General features: G+C 35.0%; 2 protein-coding genes across 5 annotated transcripts; both read left to right on the forward strand.

The window, feature by feature from the left end:
- The first annotated feature begins 5830 nt into the window (after positions 1–5830).
- LOC106334005 (indole-3-acetic acid-induced protein ARG7-like) lies at positions 5831–6398 on the forward strand. Its single transcript, XM_013772377.1, has one exon. It carries the CDS (start codon positions 5891–5893, stop codon positions 6263–6265), a length of 375 nt encoding a protein of 124 aa, XP_013627831.1. The 5' UTR covers positions 5831–5890; the 3' UTR covers positions 6266–6398.
- A 3435-nt stretch (positions 6399–9833) lies between these two features.
- On the forward strand, positions 9834–14758 carry LOC106335944 (probable LRR receptor-like serine/threonine-protein kinase At1g67720). 4 transcript variants are annotated; one of them, XM_013774633.1, is made up of 15 exons: positions 9834–9964; positions 10062–10159; positions 10343–10874; positions 11184–11692; positions 11776–11908; positions 11986–12057; positions 12142–12210; positions 12298–12369; positions 12450–12515; positions 12608–12771; positions 12848–13219; positions 13292–13360; positions 13445–13631; positions 13701–13836; positions 14256–14582. In XM_013774633.1, exons 2-15 carry the CDS (start codon positions 10066–10068, stop codon positions 14580–14582), a joined length of 2802 nt encoding a protein of 933 aa, XP_013630087.1. In that variant the 5' UTR covers positions 9834–9964; positions 10062–10065. The 4 variants fall into 4 exon arrangements, with proteins under 4 accessions (XP_013630087.1, XP_013630089.1, XP_013630088.1 ...); XM_013774635.1 differs by having other exon boundaries at positions 10078–10159; XM_013774634.1 differs by having other exon boundaries at positions 9834–10159; positions 12851–13219; positions 14256–14758.
- Positions 14759–15646: the final 888 nt, after the last annotated feature.

Here is a 15646-nt window from a genome sequence, read left to right on the forward strand (position 1 = left end):
TGGGAACTCTGGGAAACACGTTCTTATTGATGAAAAACACCAATTAGTCAATTACAGGATAAAATACGAGCTGTTAGAGTGAATCTCAGATCAGGTTCTCATAGCAATCTTAATCTTCATATCATGTCAATCATGACCAAAGGAAGATTCATGGCATCTCACACTTTCTACCACATCAGCAGAAAATACAAAGGACGATCTTATTTAAAAAACGAAACATTTCGAGAGCAAAACAAAGGACGATCTTAGTCAATGCAAATGTTGACTTCTTCTAATTTTCTTTTTTGAACTAATAGGAGCTTTGGATCTTCTTCCTTTTTTGTAACTGAGGCTAGGAGCTTGGATCTCAGAGCACTATTAATCCTAGCACTTCAGATGGGGTTCTTAATTTTTTTTTATTAAAAACAAAAAAAACAAACCAATCACAGACCGCCACGTGTTAGTGGGACCCGCAAAACAGTGCAAGCACTAAAAAACACCGCGTTTAAATAGAACGCAGAGGCGACAATGTTTAGTTTTTATGTGGGACCCACCTACTATTATAATAATTTTTTTAAGCTCTCCCACTTAAGTGTTCCCGTTGATGCTGCTCTTAGTGCTTTGATATCTCCCTAATCCCAAAACTCATCTGCACTAACGCTAAAGACATGATATCTCCCTACGAGCACAAGAGGACCAACCCCTAAATTCTAACGTATGTAAAATATTATTTTGTTCATTTCCTCTGTATTTACTGTCCTTCGCATTCATGGTTTCTTGCAGTAATCAGTGTCTACATTCTTGATGAGGAATAATACCTCTTAGAAATCGGAAACAAGAACGCATGTTGGCTAGAATAAGATTTTTTAAAAAACAATTTGCATATAAGATTACATAAATACCATGTAATTGGTTCAGTTTCAGATAAGTTTACATAAATATATTTTTGGAATTTTTGTTTTGAAATATGATTGTGTTAGATTGTATGATACTATATGTATGCTCGTTTTAGTTTAATTTTTTTATTTGTGTTTGGTGGTGTTGTCCCATCCCTACAAAAAGAATATCATTATTATTTTATTTTATGTTCTGTTAGAAGAATACTGTAGTATCAATAATTGAATCATCCTTAACGTAAATAAAGTACTATAATGTATACAGTAGTTTTAGAAACCTAAATACAGACAGAAATTTTTTGGTAATGATTATGGGTCCGTTTTTTAGCTAAAGACCACGAAAGCTGGAACTAGGCTGGAAATTTGATCCGGATCCGAAAATTCAAATTTATACTGATCTAAAAATATTTAATCCGAAACCGACTGAAAAATTATAAGTATTTAACTGGATCTAATTTTTTTTACCAAAAAATGGATCCAAAAAGAATTGACTCGAATAGATCTAAATTCAAAAAGTCCAACCTGAATAGACCCGACTTGATAAGAATTGATTCATGCAAACAAGTATATCCAAAACGATAACTTTATGTGTTATATTTTCTATATTTTAATTTATGATTTAGTTGAGTGTCTTTTTGTTTATGATCTTCATTATTATTTATGTAATATTTTTAAGTATGAAATTTTAAATCCCTAATTTAGAGTTTACAAATATTTAATTTCAATTAAAAATTATTTTATTTCAGTTATTAGTAGTTTATTTTGGTTATTAGATAAATATGATAGATTTCAGCTAAATTTAGATGGAATTTAAGTATTTCGAGTTCTAAATACCCAAACCACACCGAATTCGTTACGTACCCTAAAATTATATGTATTCTACAAGTATTTTAATTATAGATCCGAACCGACCCAATCCTGAAAGAAACCAATCTAAACCCGAAGAAAAAAAAAATTCAAATATTTAGTTGGGTCCAAATGTATAGGATCCAAATAATCTCGATCCAAAAGAAACCGATCGGAAGACCCAATGCCCAGAACTAGCTGGAACGGTCAATTCAAGTTCAAGTTCAGGTCGTTACAAGTTGAGTTGTGAATTATTGTAAATATATTAAAAATCATAATGTGGACTTTTTAAGATGATCCCTCGAATTGCATTTGCTTATATAAAAAGTAAATTATTTAATTGTTTTTGAATTGATTGTATAAGTGATTATGCAAAAGTAAAACCTTACATGAGGTGGTATTAACTTTACATATAAACAGACATGCAAGCTTATTGTGAGGTGATTCATGAGTTATAGCATTCATGATTCAAACGGTCTTTTATGTAACATTGGATATAACAGCAAACACTCTCTAACTTCTTTCTTGTGCCCCAATTCGATCGGAGGGGGGCAGTGGGGCACGATCTTCAGCTTGCTGGTCCATTTTTGAATTCCAGTCACTATCGAGTATAATAACAATGTCTGTTGTTTGCAAGTTCAAACCAAAGACTACCGGCAACGCACGTGTGCTAAGAACAACCATGAAGACTTGTGTGACTTGTGATGATGTTCAATGAAAAAATAGTTTGGCCCAGCTCAAAATAAAAATCAAATCGCAAAAAAATGAATCATAAATTTGTAACCTTAGAAAAAAATAAAGTTAATAGGAGAAAAATATATATTTAAGCCGTGTTCGTTTGTACATCTGGAAGATGCATCCAGATGGTCCATCTAGATGTCTTATCCAGATGCTCCATCTGGGTGTTGTTCGTTTTTTCATTTCGTCCATGCATCCAGATGAATCATCTGAATGCAACTATGTTCGTTTGCTTTTCATTTTTTAACTTCCATCTACATCCAGGTGGACTTGTTAATAAAATAATTAAAATATATTTTTTTACGTTTCGGCGGAAAAATAACATTTTTACGGTTTTGGGTTTTTGAGGAAAAATGTGTTTTTGGCGAAAAAGTGCATTTTTGTGGTTTTGGCGGAAAAATACGTTTTTATGGGCTTGGCGGAAAAATACGTTTTTGCGGTTTGGACGGGAAAAGTGTGTTTTGCGGTTTTGGCGGGAAAAGTGTTTTTGACGGGAAAAGTTTTTTTCACGATTTTAACGGAAAAAGTTTTTTTCGCGATTTTGGCGGGAAAAGTTTTTTCATGATTTTGGCGGGAAAAGCATTTTTGCGTTTTCGACGGGAAAATACATTTTTCCGGTTTTGGGTGGGAAAATACATTTTTTCGATTCTGGCGGGAAAATGCGTTTTTCCGGTTTTGGCGAGAAAATGCGTTTTTCCGGTTTGGGAAAATGTGTTTTTCCGGTTTTGGCGGGAAAATTCTGTTTTCCTGTTTTGGCGGGAAAATTGTGTTTTCCGGTTTTGGCGGGAAAATGCGTTTTTTCGGTTTTGGCAGGAAAAATCAATTTTTCGGTTTTGGCAGGAAAATTCCGTTTTCTGGTTTTGGCGGGAAAATTCCGTTTTCCGGTTTTGGCGAGAAAATGCTTTTTGCGGTTTTGGCCGAAAAATGCTTTTTGGAGTTTGGCGAGAAAATTCATTTTTTTTTTGGGTTTTGGCGAGAAAATGCGTTTTTTTTTTGTTTTGATGGGAAAATGCGTTTTTTCGGTTTTGGTCGAAAAGTGTGGCTTTACTGGTTTGGCCGAAAAATGTGTTTTTATGGAAATGTGTGTTTTACTTTTTTTTGCGGAAAACGCATCTTGCGGTTTTGGCGGGAAAATGTGTTTTTCAGTTTTTGCGAGAAAATGCATTTTTGGTTATAGCAGAAAAATATATATGCAAAAAATTAGAATTTAGGGTTTGAAAATAATATTTTGATTTTAAAAGGTCATTTTTGTCATTTATCATTTTGGACTGAACTAGATGCTTCTGCATCCAGATGCATCATCAACACTCACCTCCATTTGCGTGAGAATTTGAGATGAGTTTTTAAAAATTCAACTGGGTGATCCATCTGGATTTAACATTATAATGCATAAAACGAACATCGATTTCCATCTAGGTGAGCAAACGAACAGGGGCTAAGTTAGCACATGTTTCATGGTTTTGAGTTCAGTATTTCTTACCCAGCATATAAACAAAATTGTTATCCTTTATTATAAGCTGATAAACTTAATTAAAGATTAAATTTATATATTTTATAGTGTTTTATATATATTCTCATCCTAATAAAAAAGGTTTAGATCATTTTTAATTAGTAAATCTAAATTCCAAACCATGTACTCTAAACTTAGAAGGCAATTTCTACATGTTATTTGGCCCGATATTCTTTTTCTATCTTCAAGGAAAAGGGAGAAGTACTGTATAGATAACATCATAAGAGTTGCACATGCTTGCATTAAATTAAAGGCAGAAGTATCCAGCTTAGTTTCACAATAGCAGTCGTTGTTACTGAATTTGACAGACTCAAACCAACTGTACAAAACACACACACAACACAAACATTACAGAGAATCTGAGAGAGACATTTTGGAAGAGAAATGGTGTAACAATGAGGTTCTCTTACTCACTTAGAAGCAAACATATTTGTGAGTTCTTAAGGGGATGAACCCTAATCAATGATACTCTCTTTCTCTCTTATTTTGGACCCTCCAATATTGACACTTCTCCATCTATGTAACCTCCCAGGAGACAATAACCATTTCATCATCTCTATCTCTATCTTGTGAACTACATTCGTCCCCGTCTACTTGTACGGTGCTTTTTGATCGATTAAAACTCACATGTAAATGCTAAGTTACCTTATCATACAGATTCATAATCAGAGTTTATATCTGCCAAGTATAATCCTGCTCACATTTAGCAACATCATTGCAGAGTTCTGTAGTACTCCATGTAGACAAGTCAAGAAGTGATCTGATTCTAGAGCCAAGCATTTCTGCAGATCAAACTGATGCATGAATCATAAACCAGGGTCAACTTTTGATAGAATAGATTAATATACTTTACCTAAAAAGTTTTGTTGCTTTTTCATTTAAGTATTAGTTTTGAAGTTTTACTTTTTATATTCAATTTTAAGCAGTGTCTTTTTTTCTTTTAAGTTGCATTCCTACATAAAAATTTCAAATGATTAAAAGAAAACAACTTTAAGGAATTAACCTTAAATTCCAAGATATTCGTCTCCAAGAGTTAAGAAAAAACTTAGCATAGATCTTTAGTCTAATTCTTGCGGGAACACATGTTCCTATCAACTTTCTCCAAGAAGATTTAGACCCATCCCTGGACTCCTTCCTTCAGATCTTATCTCCTCTCTATCTCTGCTCTTATTCACTCATTGTCTTGTGGAGTAGTCTTAACCCCCCCCCCCCCCCCCCCCCCCAAAAAAAAAAAGATAGTCTTGGTCATTGAGTTTCGGGAAACCCAAGCTCCACGTCCTCTTCGCATAGCAGCTGACCATGCATTAGCCATTGTTGCATTTGAACCAAGACATGGCTGGGTGCCGCCGTGGCGGAATCCATTTCTTGATCACCACACTCTCTTGAATATCATCTACCATATGCATTTAATTTCACCGTCCAACTCCTGAGCCAAAAACACGAAATAGACTTCTTCTTCCTTCACATTCCTCAATATATCGTCTACCATCTGCATTTCACTTTGGTGATTTATTATCAAATAATAATAACAACTATTATCCACAAATTTAGTGTTTGCACGTATTAGCATAATAACCAATCACAAAGCTGTAAAAAATATTGAGAAATATTTGTATCCATTTTTCATGATCTGTCTAATTATAGAGTGTGTGTGTTCGTACAATTTCGTATGAAAATGCAACTTTATGAGCAAAAATGATTGAATAAAAGTACTGTATCATTTTAAAGTTGCCCATATCTCACCCCTTTTGGCTACCTGTCATGTTCAAACATTTAATGAGGAGCTCTGATAACTCTACTTCATATATATATAAACCCATTCTTCACCTTGTACTCTCATCCAAAGATACATCCTCTCATCACAACATTCTATCTATCTTATCTATAACTTACTATATATCAATCTTCTCCTCTTACTAAAATGAAGAGCAAGTTCATCAAGTCCTGCGAAAAGAAACTGAAAATGATGACATGCAAAGTCATAACCCCTTGTACGTTTTGCAAGACATGCTGCCAAAGAATTTACCAGGCGTTCGAGAAGAAAGCTGAGGTGATACCAAAGGATGTCCCTAAGGGACACTTGGTTGTCTATGTAGGTGAGGAGTCCAGGAGGTTTGTGATAAAGATCAGCTTGCTTACACACCCACTCTTCAAGGCATTGCTGGATCAAGCACAGGATGCTTACGGTTTCAGTGCTGACTCCAGACTATGGATTCCATGCGATGTGAGTACCTTCCTCCATGTTGTGCGTTGCGCTGGTGCTCCACGGCGTCAGAACAAGTGCATGTGTATCTAGGAAGGTTCTTGTACTGGGAACTCGAGACATTCATTGATTTATCCGGGTCCACGTTTCCCAAAGAGAATGTTGGTTAATGCTAAGCTATTGCACTACACTAAGAATGTAAAACTTTTTGTATTGAATGTCAATAATTCAGCTGGGAGAAATTGTTATTAGCTAAATGGCAAGCAATAAACTCATTTAAAGTTATGTATCACACTTCTCCATCTCCAACGCCACACATGAAGCCACTAATGCCCGAGCTTGTTACTCAATAGAACACATTAAAACATGAAAAGTGACTGAAGAAACATACAAGAGAGAAAGCACATAACAGTTTCACCTTCCCACACATCTCAAGACAAAGGCCGAGCCGTCTTGAGAGCATTGTATTGCTCCGGGAACACGTTTGCAAAACATATGGCAGATTCGGGTACGGGCATGAATGGAGATGAGAATCAACGTCCATCTAGTCTAATTAAAATTGAAGTACAAACTTGCCTAATTTTTAAGTGATTTCTTACAAATTTTTAGCTCCTTTTTAAAGTAATTTTAACCATTTCATTTATTATCTTTTCCAAATAATTCGACAATATTTATTACAGGAATATAAAATAAAACTTACATATTCTAAGTGGTTTATTACATTTTTACATATATTTTTCACTCTTTCTAATTACTTCATTAATTATATTTACCATAATAATTTGATAAAATTTAATTTTACGTGTTAACCATAACAATTTCACAAGTTTGAATGAAACTGATTCATTTATAAAAGAATTCAACCGGTTAATTTTTTTTTTATTTACAGAATCAGTTAGACATGGGTATCCATGTATTTCGTTGGTTATTACTCCATTTGTTTCTGAATAAGTATCAGTTTGATATTTTTCACACATATTAGGAAAGTGGCTGAAATATATGTAAGTTGTTATTAATTACACTTCTTTGACCAATAGTATTTGAGATAAATAAAATTATTTATAAAATCAATGCAATTTGTAATTAATTTTCAGCTGAAAGTAAGTATAATTTGCATTGTATTTGTAAAGTGACACTTTTTGTGTAACGAAAAAAAAAAAAGTTAGAATGATACTTATTATGAAATAGAGGGAATAAAAATTTTTGGATTGAGTTAGTTTGTATGAACCTAATAATATCCAAATAACTTATATGTTTATAAATGTCATCAAACAACTTATAAAAAAAAAGTAAAAATTAACACCTGCACGCCCCCATTACTTACCTAATTTTAAGTGATTTCTTACCTTTTTTTCATAAATCAAGTCCTTAATAGAAACCACCAAGTTTACACACAAAGAGATGGTTTAGTTTTTGTCGGAGTGTTCACACAATAAAAGGATCTTGTCATGCAGTGTTTGCCTCTTAACAATTTAGTACAGATGATCCAAATGGAGAGAAAATACAAATAGAGTTTTGACTGAATAAAATAATAACAATATTTCGAATACAATTAGGGTTTGAAACGTACTTAAAGAAGAGAAGATTCTAGCGCCTATTGGGAAATGCAAAAGAAACATACTCCATTTTAGTAATGCAAGAGACAGAGTGCTCATTGGCCGATGCGACAATGGTTTAGGAAGTCGATAAAACAGTTAAACACTCATATCTCAAGTTTGTCTAATCTTCCTAAACCCTATGGTGCCATCTTCTCAATGTTTGACGGTTGCTGGAGTATTATTAGTCTCAATGCAAAAAAAAAATATTTTACCTTTTAATTGATCCATGCATTTTATTGGCGTTTTCGAAAATAAAAATATTTTAGCCTTTTTACAATTTTCAATAGAGTAGCTTGACCAAAATAAAGTAAAAAACAAGTTCAACTATATCCGAATAAAATCTGACTATCTGTATAATTAAGATATTGATCACATCATGCTTAGGAATGATTAATTAAATTCTGGTGTTTAACCCTAATTGATATATCTAAATTTCTTATTCAAACCTTTTTCAAATCTATCTACAAGATCACACAACTTGAAGTCTTGAACATATCCATGCTCTGTTTTAATCTATCTACAAAATCTTTTTACCACTTATTTGCCAAAAAAATTATAACATTGATTGATGAATTTGGATTTGTCAATTTAGGCATGGGCGTTCGGATCTTCGGGTTGAGTTCGGGCCGATTCTTTCGGGTCCAGGTCTTTTTAGGTTCTAAATATTTAGACCCAATAGGTACGTAGAAATTTTCGGTTCGGGTTGGTTTTTCTCGGGTCCGGGTCAGTTCGGATCTATAATTAAAATACCCATAAAATACCCATAATTTTTTGGGTCCATATCGGGTCTGGATCCGGTTCGGATATTTAGGATTTGAAAAGAACATGATATACCCAATTCTATCAACTTTAGTTGAATATTTGTCATATATATCTAAAATTTTACAAAACAACTTAAATGAAACTATTAATAATTAAAATAAAATATTTTAAAACTCTAAATTTTACATTTTAAAGCATATTACTTAAAAATGTTAAAAAATAATAACAAATGTTGTTCACAAAAGATATTTCAACTAAATCATAAAATAATATATGTAAAATAGAAAAAACATCATAGTTTTAGATATACATGTTTTTAAGTCGAGTACAAATCGGTTCTTATCGGGTCGGGTCGGATCTATTCGGGCCGGTTCTTTTCGGGTCCGGATCTATTCGGATCGGTTCCTTTTCGGTTTTGGTTCTTTCGGGTAAAAAAAAATTAAACCCAAAAAATACGTGTAAATTTTTGGTTCAGTTCTGGATTGGGTATTTTTGGATCGGTTCCGGTTCGGGTATTCGGGTCCAGGTTAAAATGCCCAGGACTAACGAAGATGATATACATTTGTCTACATTATTGTTAATTAGAAAAGGACTACAATATTTCACTCAAGTTATATCTTACATTTTATTATGTTAAAACATTATGGAAAACACTGAATTTCAAGTTTTCTAAATTTCAAACATTATAAAACAATACAATATTTCACTCAAGTTATATCTTACACTAGGGTCCATTAGTTAACGATCAACTTTTCTATTTGATGTCGATAAAGAGAGTAATTAATGTTGTTTATTTCCTTCTTCTTCTTAGGATACCAAAAACACTTCGACGTATACGGTTCAAAACAAAAACCTATCTTTGTATCTGTGTCAATATAGTCAAGTATCTTTGACCAAAATAAAAAAAAATAAAAAATCAAGAATATACCGAATAAAAACTGAATTTCTGTCATTAATCAGATTTATGTTTAGCGTATGATATTTCAGAATCACGTAGTTTTAGAATATTATCGTTTTTATCTGTTACAAATTATCATATTCCCCTTAAATAAACATGTAGATAGAGATGACTATAAAAATTCGTTTAAATATCCGGAAATACGAGACGACACCGTTTTGGTAGAAACAGCAGTGGACTGAGAATCCTCTACGTTATGGAAAGTTGGACCACACATGATCTGGACCATTAAACTAAATGTGAAGCCATAAGAACCGTTAGATGTCAAAACTCGAAGCCAGTAGAGTCCAGGCGAAGATGGACCCCATGTTTTACCTTTAACACCTTTCTCTCTCTCTCCCTCCACTGCGGTGTAAAAGCTGCTCACATAAGAAAAGCAAACACTTAACGAGGAAGAAACAAACTCATCTCTTCCACGCCCCCTTAAGTGTTTTTAATTGTGTTAATCAGATCTCTCTCAAGAGTTTAAGACAAGTACTTAATAACTTTAGTTTCTGTTTCTGGGAATCTTCATTTATTCCCTAACTTTTCTGAGATCACATTCACTTTTTTTGTAAAACTGTTAAAACAGTGTTATGTCCGAGCAGGAGATGATGAGAGTCTCACTGCTTTTCTCGTGTCTGCTAGCTTCAGCTTGTCTCTTCACTTCCTCATCTGCTCAATCCGCAGGTAATTGTCTGTTTTTGAGTACTCTCTGATGTTTTCTTAGTAAGGTTTCTCGTTTATTTTGAAAATCTTGCCTTTTGTTAGTTCCCTGAGTTGAGATTTGAGAAAAAAATGGAAACTTTGTGGGAATTGAAATTGATTCTAACATAAGGACTCAAACTTTTGTTATTGTGATGATGGGGACAGGTTTTGTGAGCTTGGATTGTGGAGGTACAGAGCCCTTCACCGACGAACTCGGACTTAACTGGACACCTGATGATCATCTCCTCTATGGATCAACCGCTAACATATCTTCACTCAACGAAACAAAGACTCAGTACACAACTCTGAGACACTTCCCTGCCGATTCAAGAAAATACTGCTACACTCTCAATGTCACGAGCAGGAACCGTTACCTCGTGAGAGCCACTTTCCTTTACGGCAACTTCGACAGCAACAATGTGTATCCCAAATTCGATATCTCCCTGGGAGCAACTCATTGGACGACCATCGTTATCTCCGAAGCCGCCACGGTTGAAACGGCGGAGCTGGTGTTTCTGGCTTCTAGTCCTAGTGTTAGCGTTTGTTTGTCCAATGCCACGACGGGACAGCCGTTTATATCCACTCTTGAGCTTAGACAGTTGAATGGTTCAATGTATCTCACTGAGTTTGAAGACAAGTTTCATCTCAGTGTCTCCGCACGGATAAACTTCGGTGCAGAAACTGAAGATCCTGTGAGGTTAGTCCGTTTCCTTAGATAGATGTTTTAGAAAAAAAATATTTCACAATGTTTCTTATGAAAAAAATTGATAATTGCAAAAAATGATGCATTTATAATAGTGATTTAATGTGTTTCTTAATACTCCCACACATTAATAAAATCATTAAACTTTCTATTATACCCCTAATGAATACACTGTTTTATTAAATTTAAAATCTACAACAATATTTAAAATGAAACGGAGGGAATATATGTGAAGTGAGGTAGTAGTTCATAATCTGCTTCTTGAGTCCACATTGTGCTGAGAGAATAAGTTGTTGATTGCAGGTATCCGGATGATCCATATGACAGAATATGGGAATCTGATTTGCTAAAGAAGGCTAACTATCTCGTGGATGTTGCTGCTGGTACCATGAGAGTGTCAACCACATCACCTATCGACAACGGCGCGGTGATGGACAAACCTCCACAGAAGGTTATGCAGACGGCTGTGGTGGGTACCAACGGGTCCTTAACTTACAGGATGAATCTTGAAGGCTTCCCTGGTAACGGCCGGGCGTTCACATACTTCGCTGAGATAGAGGATCTGGCTGAAGATGAGTCGAGGAAGTTCAGGTTGATTCTGCCTGATCATCCTGAGTACAGCAAATCTATTGTTGACGTCAAGGAGAACACTCAGAGAGCGTACAAGGTTTACGAGCCTGGCTATGTAAACATAACCCTTCCTTATGTGCTCAACTTCCGGTTCGCTAAAACGGCTGATTCCTCGAGAGGACCTATTCTGAATGCTATGGAGATTAGTAAGTACCTGGAGAAGAGTGATGGTTCTGTTGATGGTGAGTTTTTTGCGTTTCTTTTTTTTTTGTGGGTTTAGTGTTTAGTCTTGTGGTGTCTTTAAGAGGGTTGATGGTGTTTGCAGCAAGTGTTATGGCTGATTTTGCATCTCTATATTCTTCAACTGTATGGGGTCAAGAAGGTGGTGACCCATGTTTACCGTCACCGTGGTCGTGGGTGACTTGCAGTTCTGATCCACAGCCAAGAGTTGTTGCTGTGTAAGTAGCTTTATTTGAAGCATGAGCATCTTATGATGGTTCATTATTTTTTACTTTGCCTTTGTTAATTGCTTCAGCAAGCTGTCGGATATGAACTTGACCGGAGAGATACCTTCTGAACTGACGCAGTTGACTGGTTTGGTTGAGTTGTAAGTTACTTTACTTTTGTTATCTTTAGAAACATATAGATGTGTTTCTCTGTTATTGATGTTGCAACTTCTTGTCCATGGCAGATTGCTTGATGGGAACTCTTTGACAGGTTCAATACCGGACTTCTCTAGGTGTCTAAACCTGAAAATAATGTAAACAACACACTCTCTTTAGGATCTTTCGGGTTGTCTATTTGTTTTGTATGTATGTTGATGAATTAAAATGTTTTGATGTGGCAGTCACCTAGAGAACAACCGACTAACAGGAAAGATCCCTTCCTCGCTGGCTAAGCTCCCAAATCTTACGGAACTGTAAGCAACTTAGAAAAGGATCTTAACTGATATGGTGGTTGGACAATGATTGTGTTCTTAACTTGCATGATGGTTTGCAGGTACTTGCAGAACAATATGTTAACGGGGGAAATACCATCCAGCCTGACCAAGAACGTGATCTCGAAGTAAGTCTTTTCGTCTGATTCAAGTACAGAGTTGAACTATTTTAGCTAGATCAGTACACTCATGTTTTCTTCTATGTGTGTATATTGTGCAGCTTCTCTGGGAACTATAATCTTAAAGAAGGTGGAGATAAAGGGAGGAAGCTCGGTGTCATCATTGGTGCATCAGTTGGTGCTATTGTTCTCCTAATCGTCACCATTATCTCTCTCATGTGCATGTGCAAATTAAAGGAGGATAACAAGATGAGGAAAACTTCAGGTATTTTGTTTTACTCTTTTGCATCTTGTGTTTGGATTAATGTTACTCACCTTTTTCGTTTTTGGTTTACTTTCAGCAGAGTTAACAACTCGTCCCACGCATGTTCAAAGAGCGTCATCTACCTTGAGTGAAGCTCATGGAGACGCTGCGCATTGCTTCACACTCTACGAGATCGAGGAAGCCACAAACAAGTTTGAGAAGAGGATTGGGTCAGGAGGTTTTGGTATTGTGTACTATGGCTTAACAAAAGATGGGAAAGAGATTGCAGTGAAGGTTCTTGGGAATAACTCGTACCAAGGAAAGAGAGAGTTCGCCAACGAGGTTACATTACTCTCAAGGATACATCATAGAAACCTTGTGCAGTTTCTTGGTTACTGCCAAGAAGAGGGAAGAAACATGCTCGTGTATGAGTTCATGCACAACGGGACTTTGAAGGAGCATCTTTACGGTAAAAACATATCCTTCTTACTCTTTATTTGCTGCAACAGTTTCGCTTTTAACGTTATGTTTTCTTGTTCAGGTGTGGTACCACGAGACAGGAGAATCAGTTGGATTAAACGGCTTGAGATAGCTGAAGATGCAGCCAGAGGTTCTTGCGAAACCTTATTACAAAACAAAACATAAAGAGTTCTTGATCTCTCTGAGTATCTGATTTTGAATGTGTTTGTTGTAGGGATCGAGTATCTTCACACAGGATGTGTTCCAGCGATCATACACAGGGATCTCAAGACAAGTAACATCTTACTTGATAAACATATGAGAGCAAAGGTTTCAGACTTCGGTTTGTCGAAACTCGCAGTTGATGGAACCTCACATGTCTCCAGCATTGTCCGTGGCACAGTTGGATACCTAGACCCTGAGTAAGCTATATGCGCATGAACTACATCACATATCTTTAACTTTGACACTAACATAATGCTGTTATTTAGGTACTATATCTCGCAGCAGTTAACGGAGAAGAGTGACGTATACAGCTTTGGAGTCATTCTTCTTGAGCTTATATCAGGCCAGGAAGCCATATCTAATGAAAACTTTGGTGTCAACTGCAGGAACATAGTCCAATGGGTTAGTTTTCATCTTCTAGTTTTCTTGCATTCAGGTTTTTGGTTTTTGTTTTGTTGAGTTCTAATATATAAAGGATTTGGACTTATCCACTTAGGCATGGGTATTTCGGGTATTGGTTTGGTTCGATTTAGTTTGGTTTTCAGTTTTTTTCGGTTCAAGAAATATAGGATCCGTGTGAAATTTGGTTTGGTTATTTCAGTTTTCGGTTACAAAGTTGGGAACCGGCTAATATGAAGATAATTCCGGGTCCAATTCACTTCCGGTTTCACTCCGGTTTTTGGTTAATTCTAGTTTAAAAAATCTGATACTATAATTTAAAGTTGAAAGTTAAGAAAAAATGGTATCATAGTTTGTTCGTTTGTTGGTCTAGAAAGAGTTTATTATCGGTCTTAAAGTGGATTCGGTTTGGTTTTGTGTAGGCCAAGATGCATATAGACAACGGGGACATAAGAGGGATCATAGATCCAGCACTAGCGGAAGATGACTACAGTCTCCAGTCAATGTGGAAGATCGCGGAGAAGGCGTTGCTGTGTGTAAAGCCTCACGGGAACATGAGACCGTCGATGTCGGAGGTGCAGAAGGATATACAAGACGCGATAAGGATGGAGAAGGAAGCTTTGGTGGGGAGAGGAGGGATGTCGGATGAGTTTTCAAGGAGCTCGGCGCATTCGTCGTCGTTCAACATGGGAATGCGTGATAACTATGTGTCTATTGATGAGTCTGTCTTGACGCCAACAGCTCGGTAGTAGAGGAGTAGAGGATTCGGGTTTGTATAGAATGCATGATGCTTGCATAATTGATATATTTTTTTTAGTTTTTGAGGGTAACAATATGGTTTTTGAGACTCGAGCTTGCCAGAAATGCGTCGAGCTGTTTTTTTTCTTTTATAACTTCTTGGTGATTTATTTGGGGTTGTGAAATATATTAATGTTATTATATTCCACGTTAAGTTTTAACTCGAAAATTATTTCTCGTTTTTTTTGTTTTATTATATTGTGAAACTGAATTCTGTGAATTTTATAGTCATTTTTATAATAGTTTTGATCGAGATGAACTTTTGAAATCTCAATATATTAATCATGAAGCATTATACATGTTTTGATATAGCTACGTGTGTCATAAATTATTAAAAAAATAAGTTGGTTAATATAAATATATAATATGTTTTTTTATTAAATTAAGTATCAAATTAATTAGTAGTGTACAAAAGAAATTTTTTTTTTCTTTAAATAAAAGCTACGGAATTACTTAATATGGCTAACATATATATGACAATTAATGATTATGAATAATACATATTTGATAACAATTTTTCTAACTTCTTTTTTTTGTTTAATTTTATACTATTAAAAAAAATTAAACGATCACGTTACGCATATAACAAAAAATAATTATATTTTTTCTTATATGTTATATTTTGAATTAAAAAAACGATTATAAATTACTAAAATTGGTAAAAGTCTCACTTTGAAAATTTTGTGATCAATAGTTTAACTTTTTTTTGTTCAAGCAAGATACAAATGATCATATATCGTAGGGGTGGGCGTTCGGATACACGTTCGGGTTCGTATCGGGTATTTCAGTATAAAGATATAGAACCCGTTTGGGTATTTCTACACTTCGAGTCGGGTTCGAGTATTATATGTTTGGGTTCTGATATTTTGGGTAGGGTTCAGATATTTAAATATTGAAGATAAAATAAATAAATTATTCATTGTTTAAGTTTTTTGTATTTAAAATATATTTTAACTTAAGTGGTTTTCTAATTTTTAAAAGATTAAACTATTAATAGGTTTGGAGATAAAGACAG

Source organism: Brassica oleracea, chromosome C3 (assembly GCF_000695525.1).
Source record: "Brassica oleracea var. oleracea cultivar TO1000 chromosome C3, BOL, whole genome shotgun sequence".
Classification (NCBI taxonomy): Eukaryota; Viridiplantae; Streptophyta; class Magnoliopsida; order Brassicales; family Brassicaceae; genus Brassica; species Brassica oleracea.

Coding starts and splice junctions, on each gene's coding strand:
- LOC106334005 (XM_013772377.1), top strand. CDS start 5,891: ATGAAGAGCAAGTTCATCAAGTCCTGCGAAAAGAAACTGAAAATGATG.
- LOC106335944 (XM_013774633.1), top strand. CDS start 10,066: ATGTCCGAGCAGGAGATGATGAGAGTCTCACTGCTTTTCTCGTGTCTG. Junction 12,211..12,297: donor TGTCTAAACCTGAAAATAAT/GTAAACAACACA, acceptor TTGATGTGGCAG/TCACCTAGAGAACAACCGAC. Junction 13,632..13,700: donor GTTGGATACCTAGACCCTGA/GTAAGCTATATG, acceptor GCTGTTATTTAG/GTACTATATCTCGCAGCAGT.